Raw genomic sequence first — 13,860 nt, 5'->3', positions numbered from 1 at the left:
ATCCAGCCCTCCCACGTACCTCCATGAGTACTGCCTCAACCCCCATCCTGGACAGATTTAGTGACCTCTCTGTCCAGTCCGGTAAGTGTTCAGATATTTTGATTATGTAATTTTTTTATTTTAAAATCTTTTATTCATTTTTACAACGTACATCAAGTGTACAATTAATAAACACATTTAAGATTTAAGACATCACTTGAATTTTCTTAATATAATATCAAATGCTTAGATTTATTGATATGTAGCAAAAAGAACCAAGTTTGTCTCATAGATGCTTCCACTGTACACTTTATCTGCCAAGACCATGCTGACTACGTAATTGTCTTTTCAATGTCCACCTGCTTTTCATGCTCTTTTTCATTGCAGATATATTGGCATCCCCCTCCTCTTCCCCACCTATGTCAACATCCCCCCTCCCCATTCAAAGCCCCAACCGTTGTTCCACCTGTTTTGCCCCCCTCCGACCCTCCACCAGAGATTGTGGGACCAACCCTGCACCGGCCACCACCCCTGTTGCAGCGACCACTATTGTGGCTCACGCTGCCACAAACACAGATCCTCCGCCCAGTTCTGTAACAGCGGAGGACATTTACACGGCGGTGGTTACCATCTTAGCATGGGTGGAGAACATTAACGACTGTGCTGAGGAGTCCGTCCGACACATCCGTGACGTGACAGGGGCACTACAGGTGTTGCTTGAAGCACTTCGTGGTGCCCCTCCCACCCCGTGAATGGCTCCCGCTGTTACCGAGGGAGCTGCACCCTCTTGTCACCACTCCTCCCCCCCTGCCTCACTCCCTCCCCCTCCTGCCCTCAGCCCTCCCAGAAAAAAAACAAAAAAATGACAAAAAAACTCCCTCCCCTTCTTCCCCCCCCTGCCTCCCTCCCTCCCCCTCCTGCCCTCAGCCCTCCCAGAAAAAAAACAAAAAAATGACAAAACTCCCTCCCCTTCTTCCCCCCTTTTCATCCACCCCCCTCCACACTCCCACCCCTTCACATCCGTTCCCAACTTACCCACCCCACTCCACCTACAGTCTCCAGCTTCATGACTCGCCTACCTCCTACCGTCTCGTGGGATCTTCAGTCCTCCTGTGAGTGGCTCTCTCTCCCTCACTCACCCTCCCTCTCTCTCTCCTCCCTGACTGCAGTGTTTTCTTTGCCCTCCAGCCTCCTGTGTCACAGCAGCTGTGACTACAACTTCACAATTGAATTCTCCAGCTTCATGACTCGCCTGCCTCCTACCGTCTCGTGGGATCTTAAGTCCTCCTGTGAGTGGCTCTCTCTCCCTCAGCCTCCCTCACCCTCCCTCCCTCCCTCTCTCTCTCTTCCCTGACTGCAGTGTTTTCTTTGCCCTCCAGCCTCCTGTGTCGCAGCAGCTGTGACTACAACTTCACAATTGAATTCTCCAGCTTCATGACTCGCCTGCCTCCTACCGTCTCAGCTCCCATGTCTGCACTTGGCTTGCCAGCTCTCCTTTGATGATCAGAAAAATGTGACATCATATCTATGATACTTTTAAAAAGACATTTTAATATACAGTTTATTGAAAATAAAGGACAACTGCGTACAGGATAAATGCAAAACCTTATCAAACATAACTTTTAATTTACATGGCTGTGTCAACTAGGTAGAATTTGTAATGCTACAAGATTGACAGCTTATCTTGTTTAGAGATGTTCTTAATAGAGTAGAACACTTATCATTCTTAATCCTTTAAGTATAAATGAAATGAAATGCATAGACGTGATATGTTAACATCTTTCACATTGTGCACACACAATGTCATAGATGTATAAGGTGTACACCTGGCATAATTTTAGTCACCCATCTCCCTGTATGCCTCTTGTGAGGAGATGCGCATTTAGTTTGCTTTAAATCCAGAAGTACTTACCACTAATAAAACAGGGGCACTGGTCTCCTGAAGTAATAGCATGTATTTAATACGTACTTCCTGAGTGCATTGAACAGGTGCGCCAGTTTGCCCCAGGCCCAGTCCATTTCACCTATATTTCTAACTTTCCTCTTGATGGGGAATAGCAGTTTAGCATTGAGCGACATGTACTCAGTTAATCAGAGTACTTCACGCTTGGAGAATTTGTGTTTGTGCACACAAAATCCATAATAGGAAGCCATCTTCTCTGTGAATCTATGACATTTTTGCAAAGTACTCAGTTAATCTAAGTACCTCACCACCAACCACCCCTGTTTCAGCGACCACTATTGTGGCTCACACTGCACACAGACACACACACACACTGACTGAATGAGAACCAGAGTCAGTTTTCTCCACACTATGTCCATTTTTCAAATGTTCCTGTGCTTGATGGGGAACAATACTTTAGCATTGAACAAAACGTACTCTATATGGACTAGATTTATGTATGTATCTCTATATATGATCTTTTAAAGTTCATAGCCTTTTACATCCTCCAGTTCAAACACTGACTCTCAAGCATACAAAATACTTCTCTTTCTGTGAATTTATGCTTTCGCCCTCATCATCATCCTATTTTTAGACCATGTAATTGTCTTTTCAATTTCAAACTTCTTATAATGAGCTTTATCATTCAATGTTATTATTTGCTGTTCACATCATGTTTACTTGTGTTCAATAATACTTACTTTGCATTTAACTTTGCCCTGGGAGACCTATGCTCACTGTATTATGCTTTCTTCAATAATACAGTTACCCAGAAATAAAAGCATTATAATACAACTATTGATTGATTCCAGAATTTATTTTACACTCACAAACTCCAATGACATTATGAACTTTTAATGACTTATAATGACTAAGGTTGCCATTTAACAAATTGGTTATTATTCTCTTTTAACATATTAAGACACTTCATAAACTTAATAACTAGAAGACTGCAAACAAATTGTGGACAGTTTTGTTTGGTTTTTATTCGGGGGAGGGGGGGGGGTTTCAGTGAAGCTTGTCTTTAATCTTTGGAATCTGTTGGACCTGAAGACAACTGAGCGTGAAGACGACAGAGCGGGAAGACACTTATTGTAAGTTTGAAAATGAATAACAATTTAAACAAACAAAGAAAAAGAGATAATGACCTTCATAAACACTTAAAACATATATTCTGTCATGTAAAGATCATTAAGCGAATTCAGCTTTACAAAATTTTGAGAATTCATAAAACAAACATATCATGCAAAACAAACACAAATAAATGATTACTTAGAAATAATGAAACTTAGCATTTGACAGATGGATCGGATGAATAGACACTGCAGGCATCAGACTATGGGCATTTCATTATGACCCCAATGCAAACACCCACTATGCCCATTTACCTTCCACTATTACAGATCTCATATTTCCTAATGAATGTGTCTGGTAACGGGACAAAAACACCTGGGTCAAAAACTGAGAACTATCCCAAAATCTGCAGCCTGGAACTGGGTAACCTGGCCACCCTGTTACTTTGATTTATTAAACTCTTGTTCAAATATGAGAATGACACAGGAACTAAATTTCACCATCCTGTCCCTACGAGTTATGTTGCTGTCCTTGTCCCTCTCCCATTCCTATCATCTCTGCTTTAACAGTGTCAGGTCAAGACCACGCCAGGACAAAGGCCGCGCGCAGACAACTGAGCTCAGCGCAGTGGCACCTGAGTTGTCTTGCGCTCAGTTGCTGGCGCTGAGTTGTCTTGCGCCCAGTTGTACTTGCGCCCGGTTGTACTTGCGCCCGGTTGTACTTGCGCCCGGTTGTCTTGCGCTCGGTTGTCTTGCGCTCGGTTGTCCCGCTCGTGCACATTTCGGTAAATAAGTTCCGCTCAATTGTCTTGCGCTCAAATGTCTCACGCTCGGTTGTCTTTGCGCTCACTTGTCTTAACGCTCAATTGTCTTCCGCCCAGTTGTCTCGCGCCCAGTTGTCTCGCGCCCAGTTGTCTGCGCGATTTTGTCCGCACGCGATTGTCTTGCGCGCAATTGGCTATGAACTTGACCCCACTGATATTGTAGACACTGACAACTGCAAAATGGTTGCCGACGTCCCATGTAGCCACACATCCATTCCTGCATGTATATTAGAAAAAGCCCTACGATGGCAGATCCTTTTCTATAATACTAGCAGAAATTGACATCTTGCTTCCAATTTCACTGTTCTTTCTAAAATCTGCCTTTAAATCAAGAAAGCAAATTGGGACCAATGTTGCAACAAAACGCCTTCATCTCCTCAGCTATGTTATATAAATCTGTAATTTGCACAATGAAATCTCAAACAAGAACTAGCACCCTCCCCATCCCATCCAGCAACTATTTCTGTCAGTTGGTGCTCACAGAAATATTACTCAGAGCAAAATGCATAAATCGGTATCTGAATGCCATGTTTCCAAAGTGCAACCAAAATCAAGCCCAATATTCCATATTAAAACATCAATTTATCTGGCATTAAAATATGTGGCCTTACTTATTTCTTGATATAATACTTTCCAAGTCATGTTGAAATTCAACTTCATGAATCAATAACAAATGCTGTAAATTCCTGTCATGAGTCCAGAAACACCTTTTCCTCTGCAAATTTCCAGCACTATATCTGTCTTTACTATAAGAGTAAGAATAAAGTCACTTGACAGTAACAGCCAGTGTCCCAAGCAAGCTAAGAACCAGCAGGCAAAGTCTCTGAATTCTACTTCCTGAAGTCCTGAGAGAAAACTATTATTGACGAAAAAATATTTAATATATTGCAGTTAGTACCATGGAATATCAGAGCAGTGAATAGTCATGATCAAGGGGAAAGATACGGAAGTCAAAACAATGAACAAGAACTACAAACCCAACTCATCAACCTCAAAGTAGTTCTAATCATTATAAAGTAAGAGACACACATTAGGGATGGAAATGAATTGTTTTAGGAAGGCCACGCCTGTGTCTCCTCCTAAAAATGCCCCTCCTCGAACATAGACAGCAGGATGTCACATGATTCATGAATGACGTAGGGTAGGCACAGGGTTGAAATAATACATATAGCTGTCTGTGCACTCTCTTCACAAAAATAGCCCCAGAAATCCTACTACACAGCTAACCCAACCCAACACAATGTACCTTCTTATTGTTGGAAAACACATAGAGCGCCAGGGGCTTTTCTCGCCGATTGATGAAGCCAATAGCCTCATCCACATCTGCTATCGTCACGATAGGCAGCAGGGGCCCAAAGATTTCCTCTTGCATGATCTTTGATTCCGGGTTGACATCAATGAGCACTGTGGGAGCTGAAATGATGCAGGACACAAATAATTAGGCTGCATGAGTGGAGAGGCAAATCGCTATATAAAAATGCATAGCATTTCTGTGTTAGCTCTCCATTTCCAGGAAATCTCCTGATCGACCACGAGGTTTGTTCATTTTTAAATTAGCTCATACTTACCAACAATAGCTAGATAGGTATGCTAACAAGTGGTTTAACATCACATAATAGGGGTAGTTCTGTAACAATGCACCTGTATTTAGATGCCTATTTTCCTTTACAGAGTTCTAGTGAAACTGGTCCAACACGCAATTTAGGAGAAGATGTTTAGGCCAGCCATAGAGCTGGTGTAAATTCTCATACTAAATTGCTAAAATACCATCTAATATAATAAAATGGTAAGCCGCGCATGCGCACTAAAAAAAACGTGTTCCCTGAGCTGTCGCGAAAAAAACAATTGCGCATGCGCGGCCCCGGCGGCGGCTTTCAAATAAAAAAAAAAATTTCCATAGCTGCGGCGGCCTTCCTCACCCCCGGCTCCTCTCTCGAACTGGACGGTCCCCGCGTCTGCCTACCCTTCCCCCCAACACAGCGCATTTCCCCCCCCCCCAACGAATCAATAAATCGAGCCGGGCCGCCCTCCGCAACAGACCAGAGGAGTTCTTTGCCGCTCACCCATCTTCCCTTGCCGCTGACCTACCTGGCGATTCAAGAAGCCTGTGCAGCAGTCTTCACACGCTGCTTCAGGCCCTTCTACCTACCTGGCGATTCAAGAAGCCTGTGCAGCAGTCTTCACACGCTGCTTCAGGCCCTTCTACTGCCCTGATTTGCTCTGCCGCGTCTCTGATGATGTCATCAGAGACGTGGCAGAGCAAATAAGCGCAGTAGAAGGACCCGAAGCAGCGTGTGAAGACTGCTGCACAGGCTTCTTGAATCGCCGACTTACAAGGGAAGGGGAGGGGGGGGGCCGCAAGGACTCTATCCGAGTAATTAAAAAACTCTGCACAGGGGGAGCAGGAAGAGATGATGATGGACAGGGGGGGGGGGGAAAGGAAGGGAGGCCTATTGTTGGACAGGGGGAGCAGGAAGAGGTGCAGATGGACAGGGGGGGAAATTAAGGGAGACCTGCTGATGGACAGGGGGGAAATGAAGGGAGGCCTACTGCTGGACAGGGGTAGCAGGAAGAGGTGCTGATGGACAGGGGGGAGGTAAAACAAAGGGAGAAGGGCTGCTGCTGGATAAGGGAAGCAATGAAGAGGTGGTGGTGGACAGGGGGGAAAAATGAAGGGAGGCCTAATGCTGGACAGGGGGAGCAGGAAGAGGTGCTGATGGACAGGGGGAAAAAAATTAAGGGAGGCCTACTGCTGGACAGGGGGAGCAGGAAGAGATGCTGATGGACAGGGGGAAAAAGGAAGGGATGCCTATTGTTGGACAGGGGGAGAAGGAAGAGGTACTGATGGACAGGGGAGAGGTAAAACAAAGGGAGAAGGGCTGCTGCTGGATAAAGGGAGCAGTGAAGGGGTGGTCGTGGACACAGGGGAGGTAAAAAGAAGGGAGAATGGACAGGAAAAAGTGGCTAAGGAGACAGAGAGAGAAAGAAATAAAGACAGACACACACACATATATTCTAGCCCGAGGGAGGAAAATGCTGCACAGGGAAGTAGGGAGGGGGGAAATGCTGATGCACAAGGAAATGGAGGGGGAGGGAATGCTGATATGGCTACTGTACAGGAAAGTGGACAAGGGGAGATAAATGCTGCATAGGGGGCAGAAAGAGAGATAAATAGAAAGAAAGACAAATAATAGGAGGGAAGGAGAAAGAAATAAAAGAAGAAAGACACAAGGGCAGGGAGTGAGACAGAAAGAAAGACAGACATACATATATTCTAGCACCCGTTAATGTAACGGGCTTAAAGACTAGTGTATAATAAAAGTCTCCAAGCACATATAACTGACAGTCAAATACACTTAAAATCAGGAAAGAGAAACCAAAAAAAGAGAAGGAAGAAGCGTCTAAACCCACCCTCCACTAAATTCTTAATGCAGTAAGGAATTGAGTAACAACCTCATTGGCATAAGAAATCTCTTTCTCAGTGTCAAAACAGTGCTCTATGCAATGCAAGAAATAGACTAGAAATATAATAATAATAAAAAGAGACTTTATCTGCACATGTAAATCATAATGTCCCATCACCAACAATGGCTAGCATTTTGCCTTGGAGCTGCCTTAGGGTAAATGTGAATTACTCATATTATGCAAACTGTTCTATTCTCGACTTCTGCGTTTTCAACACCAGGGTGCAAAACTAGGACATTTACCCTGAAGCAGTTGAAACACTGGCCAACACTGGCCAACACTGGTGGTGGGACATTATGTGCAGATATATATATATATTTTTTTACAGAGGTTTATTTCACTGGAACAAACAGTTGGATGCAAATCTCTGCAGGTACTTTCCCTTTACGACCTAGAGCAAGGTTCATAGTGAAAAGTAGCCATGGACTTTGCAACTATATGTGTAGTTTTGAAAACTATTTCCATATGGCGGTGAACTTGTAGCCTGCATAAAGAACCAAAAAGTGTCAGAAGGACAGCATTTTTCTATTTTGAGGAAATGAGATAAGAGCTAATTTAATACTGACAAGTACATAGAACCATGTGGAGGAATATATTCAAGAGCCAAAAAATGTGTTTCCTTAATGCAGGGGTTCCCAAACCTTTCTTGGGAGAACCCTATCTTGTCAAGTTTTCAGGATATCCACAATGAATATGCATGAGATAGACCTGAATGCCAAGGAAGCAGTGTATACAAATTGATCTCATGAATATTCATTGGATTACCAATTAGTACAAACAGGGCTTTAAATCACTTAAAATGGCTTCAGCTAACTCAACAATAAATACCTACTAACTTTAAGAAGCCTTCTATTGCACTTATGTTTTGTTTTTTTATTACTACATAATAAATAAATTTATATCACACTGATTTAAATAACATATTACCAAACCACACACTCTCTGTGAACAAATCACACTACACAACTGGACTATCCCATTGGGCCAGAAAACCTGGACTGGAGCAAAGCCTTTTCAGTTTCAGTTTCTTTCAACACCACATTGTCCCATTTTTTAAATTATTCTTTATTGGTTTTTCAAACTTCAATAGTGCTATACATAAAATGTAACATATAATACTACAATAAGAGCACATTTAGCTTACACATATTCATAATCAACCATTTTCTCCCACCCACCCAATGATTATTCAATAAGAGACATAGATTATCGCAAAAACCTTACCCTAATCCAATTAATAATATCCTCCCATTCACCCAACCCACCCCAAGTGCAAATACTCAAAGAAAAAAATTAAGACAGAAATTATCCCCCCTTTCCCCCTTCCCTTTCCCTGGATGTGCCTGAAAACAAACAAAAACTAACACATGATCAAACTATATTGAAGAAATGTAAGATGTCAATGGACCCCATACTGATCTAAATGAATTACTGTGCCCCAAATTATCAGCATTCATTCGTTCACATCTATAACCAGAGTACAGATTTGCCCACCAGAAAGGGAAATTCAAATGGTCCCAATTCTTCCAATTTCGGCTAATCATCTGGATGGCAATCTCGGTCATGATAAGGAAAAGATGGCTCTTATATTGATCCACTGGGGGCTTAATGTGTAACAATGTCCCATTTTTAAAATTACCACACGTTCTCTTGCTGTACTGCAAATTGTTCCCAGTCTTATGTTGCTCAACCACAATGATTATAGTTTCTGCTTTCTGATATCACCACTGGACTCTACAATCATGTTGTTCAGTGTGGTTTGGTAATATGTTATTTAAATCCCAGTGTGATATAAATATATTTATTATGTGGTAATAAAAATCAAAACATGAATATTCATTGTGGATATCCTGAAAACCTGACTGGCTAGAGTTCCCCAAGAACAGGTTTGGGAATCACCGCCTTAAAGAAAGATTAGGTTCCACAATTCATCACTGTTCCTGTCCCCATGTCATTCTTTAAGCAAAGAGGGAAGAATCAGAGTATGAATGGGCACAACCACTGATCCTCAAGTCTTGCATTGAAGAATGCTGGCAAAGAAGGACTGAGATTGAGATAGACACTAAAGAATAACACGGGATGGTTTCCCACAGTTATCCGCAGGGATGGAAACAGTGATGAATTCTGTCACCGTGTCATTCTCTAGGTTGATTTTAAGAAATCCAATTTTATTTCTTTGTAAAACGCTTTGTATCCTGAAAAGCGTTTAATCAAATAATTTAATAAACTTGAAACTTGAAACTTCTTTCTTGTAGATAGGCGTGTCATTCTGGAAAATTGGGTAGTGAATCCAAACCCATCAATTACCATTTTCAACTCTTCCTCCTTCCCCACTGGAGTGTACTGCCCCCTTCAATTTGTACCAAAGCAGGCGATAGCCCTTACAATAGCATCTAAGAAGGAGGGGCACAGGGACGGTCCCCAATAACAGATGTGGTCTGCTCTGCAAAAGGTATATTAAACACAAGCTATGAACAATGTGAACAAAAAAAAAAAACAGCAGTGTGAAACAACCACAAGCTTAAACATTTATGGAGCTCATTCATTTCCAAATGTGTAACCTGTTTGTTATTCTTTTTTACAATTTCTTATGAGTTTATACTCCTTAAATCTGACCATCTTAAAAAAAATTTCAGACTGTAAACTGACTATGGCTTTCAGGCACGATACTCCCACGCTGCTGGAATAATAATTATTAATTTACGACAATAGTCAGCAATCAGCAGGACTGCTATATGTCTTCAAAATGCTTTAACAGAACACTTAAGGTGCTGTAGCTGTACACTATAGAATTTCTTGGGTTCATGAGATAAAGTGTATTCTGCATATAGGGATACCCAATGCTCCTCCTTCTGCTATTGAGAAAGAAATGGGGAAAGCCACTGCTGTCCCTGGGATTGGTAGCATAGAATCTTACTACTATTTGGGATTCTGACAGGTACTTGTGACCCACATTGGCTACTGCTGGAAGCAAGATACTGGACTAGATGGACCATTGGTCTGCTCCAGTATGACCACATTGTGTTGAATAACTGCCACCGGCAACTCAAATTGGTATGGCACATATTAGGGACAGGAGGCAGCCCTGCTATGTTCCCCTTGCCAGAAGGAAGGTTCTAGATAGCCACCTATTTAGCAGGACAGGGGCTGCAGACAGAGTTCCAACTCAATTAAGAAAGTCATCACTCAGATCAGACAAAGCCACTTTGCCTTTACAAAAGCTTTTTCAGCCCTGAGAGATTATATGACAGAATCAGTAACAGCCTGGTTAACAGAGCAGAGAATGTTCGATAACCATCTGATATTATCTGACCCATGTCTTCCTTTATGAATCTAGTCTGATCTGGGTGAATTATGGTGGGCAAGTGCTTCTCAATCCTAAAGCATACTATTTTCACAAATATTCTATAGCTGATATTAAGCAAAGATAGGGGATGATACTTAGTAAACAATACTTGTTTCCTTTGGGATCACAGTTATGGAGGCATCAGAGGAGGATAAACTTCCCGATTCCTTCTAACACCTGATTACACACTTCCAATAAAAGCGGAAGCTTCTAAATTTCACCCTATATACAAAACTAACATAATTGAAACAAATATGTTGTGCCCTACTGTTTTGCATTTGGCTATCACTACAGGAGTCCAAGAGCACCTATGAAGCGTGTAGCCTCATCCGTCTCCCCGCCATGGGCAATCTTCTGCCCCTCCAACAGGCCCAGCACCCGCTGGTAGTGATTCTTGTTAACAATCCTCTCATAATCTGAAGATTTTTTCACGTCGTCTCCATAAAACTCCTTAAAATAAAAAAAAAACACTTTTTAGCATGCTGAATTCTGTTTATTCCTTAGTAACATCATCTCAGTTCTTTGAGGAAGGTATAAAGTTTTAGAGAAAGACATCAATACCATGAAATTCTGACACATAAGGATTACAGAGTCGCACAGAGACAACATTTTCATCCATCCCTGATCATCCACAATTGAACCTAACCCATACCCATCAAGATCCATTGTATCCTCACAACTGATCACCTTCAATCCCATGGGAGTCAATGTTATTATTTATTTGGTCTCAGCCTCTGCTTCTTCCCAACCCCAACAGTCTCTTGTGCTTTTTGGACAGTATTCCTTTTCAACCAGTGAGTGCCAAGCCTCATTCTGGCGCTCCAATTGCCTCTCTCCGTACATTCCAAACCTCATTCTGGAGTTTCCAGAGATTTTGTCTACACTCCCGTGGGAATTTAGGTGCAAGCATTTACACCAGCTTTTCACATGGCATAATTAGTCACTCCTAAACTTAAGTGTGTAAGGACTTATGCTAGTATTCTATAACAGTAATTATGCACATTAATTGCAGTTATAGAAATCATGTTTAGCGCACATAATTTAGCCTATCTTTACGTGACCTTTACAGAATTACCCCCTATATTGATTACTACAAACAGGATGAGCAAAGCTGGCAACCATGGGCACAAATGAGAATTCATATCTCTGTAAGCCACAACAGTTAAAATCCCTTTATCCAAATGAATAGAAAAAAAGGAGGAGACGGGAATAAAAAGTATATGACAAACCAGGACTCTTCCAGAGTTACAACAAATTTTTGAGAGCCTTCCCTGTACTATTTCTGCTCATTCTCCCCCCCCCCCCGCCCCCAAATTCTACTTTTCCCTCTGTTCTAGCCTTGGATAGGGTTACCATATTTGTGAAGACAATAAAAGAGGACACATGACCCCACCCACAGCCCCACTCATGCTTTACTCACAGCCCCACCCACTTTCTTTGTTCCCCTTTCCATCCTCTGTACCCTTTTAGTGCTTTTCTCTCTCTCTCCCCTTCCTCCAACCCTCCCCTCTCTCTCTCTTCTTACAACCCCCCTCCCCTATGAGTGCTTCTTTCTTTCTTTCTCCTTCCAACCCTCCCCCCTCCCTCAGCACTGCAGGTGCCCCTCTTTCTCCTTCCATCCCCTCTCCTGCTATTTCTGTCTCTCCCCTCCCATCCAGCACTACCCTATTTCATACTCTTTTCTCTAGCATTTTCTCCATTCCATGTTTCTCCAGCCCTCTTTCTTACCTTTATGCCTCTTTCTCCAGCACCCTCCATGCTGATTCTCCCTCCTCTCGACATGCCGTTTTTCCAGCTCCTCTCCCTCCCTTCATTCTATTTTTCCAGCCCCCGCCCTCCCTTCCTCCCCCCATACAGTTTCTCCAGCCTCCCCCCATGCTGTTTTTCCATCCCCCCTCCTTCCATGCTGTTTCTCCAGCCCCCTCTCTCCCTCCATATAGTTTCTCCAGCCTCATCCCCCATGCTGTTTTTCCCAGCCTCTCCCCCTTCTTACATGCTGTTTTTCCAGCCTCTTTCCTTCCCTCCATTCATGCTGTTTCTCAAGCCCCCCTCCATATCATTTCTCTAGCCCCCTCACCTCTCTGATGCTGCTCTCTAGCTCATGACTCCCCTACTTTCCCCGGGCTGGCTGCTGTAACTGAATCTTCAGCCAGCCGGCAGTAGCAATGAGGAGAGCCCGTTCCCAATGGCTTGCCCCGGAAGCCACATCTCTGCAGCAACTTCTCTGTAAGTGGGACTTGCAGAGAGACGGCTTCTGGGGCAGACCGCTGGTAGTAGGCTCGCCTCATTGCTACTGCTGGCTACCCAAAGATTCAATAACAGCAACCGGCCCAAGGTGGAGGTAGGTGAGAGAGTCAGGAGAGCCGGCTAAACCCGGACAGACTCCCCCATTAAAAAATATATATATCCAGAAACCCAGACAGTCCTCAAAAAAAAGAGGACATGTCTGGGTTTTCCCAAACATCTGGTAACCCCAGTCTTGGGAAGCAACATACCAAAGAATCATGGCATGTCTTATGCAAACTTCAAAGTTTTTTCTTCTTCAAATTAAAATATAAAGTACACCCCCGTCCCTCCAACGGACAAAAATCAACACACACCTTCAAAGTCTCCTTTATCTTCTGCAATACTTGGTCCTGAATGGATCGCTCACACAAAATGTAGTCCGGTGCAATGCAGGTCTGCCCACAGTTTAGAAACTTCCCCCAAGTTATACGTCTTTCAAAAAAATTAAAGAAAAGAAGACAAATTTGATTTATATCATCTTATGAGCGCAAAAATGTTTGGTTTAATTCTCAATGGGGCAAGTGCTATGGAAGAAAAGGGAAAACCACCTAAAAACCTCCTCTTTTTCACCTATTCCCCTCTCCTCCCTCCACAAACATGTGTATACACAATTTAACAAGTGTCACAAACAAATCAACCCCCACTTCATTCTCTCCGTCACGCTGGAAAAAAGTGGATGGCCTGTTCAGCACATCCTAACCCCTGACACTGAGAGAGCCTGAAACAAAAAGCCCTGTCAACATAGATGCTGAATAGAGAATGACATGGGAACAAATTTGTCCCCGTTAGAACTCAATTTCCCCACCCCATCCCTGCAGGTTTTGTCACTGTCCCTACCCCATTCCTGTAAGCTCTGCCTTAACTGCACAAACCTTGGACACTTATGATTTTAAAGTATTTGAGACTTGTGCAGATGAGGATGGAGCTTGCAGGAATGGGGCAGGG

At 43.0% G+C, this 13,860-nt stretch overlaps 1 protein-coding gene across 3 annotated transcripts in view; it reads right to left on the bottom strand.

Annotated features, from left to right (window-relative positions):
* ALDH3A2 (aldehyde dehydrogenase 3 family member A2) overlaps positions 1-13,860 on the bottom strand; it is an 81,187-nt gene that overhangs the window by 33,987 nt on the left and 33,340 nt on the right. For 2 of the 3 annotated variants that reach the window (XM_033921447.1, XM_033921448.1), the window contains exons 5-7: positions 13,230-13,347; positions 10,938-11,079; positions 5,065-5,231 (exon numbers count right to left, since the gene is read on the bottom strand). In XM_033921447.1, the coding sequence (XP_033777338.1) occupies positions 5,065-5,231; positions 10,938-11,079; positions 13,230-13,347 (427 nt within the window). Of the gene's footprint in view, positions 1-2,617; positions 4,675-5,064; positions 5,232-10,937; positions 11,080-13,229; positions 13,348-13,860 lie in introns of those variants that run through there. The other variant, XM_033921449.1, reaches the window with a different exon arrangement.

The sequence above is a fragment of the Geotrypetes seraphini genome, chromosome 15, assembly GCF_902459505.1.
Source record: "Geotrypetes seraphini chromosome 15, aGeoSer1.1, whole genome shotgun sequence".
Taxonomy (NCBI): Eukaryota; Metazoa; Chordata; class Amphibia; order Gymnophiona; family Dermophiidae; genus Geotrypetes; species Geotrypetes seraphini.
The sequence above is the reverse complement of the archived record's forward strand: the minus strand, read 5'-3'. Positions and strand labels throughout refer to the sequence as shown.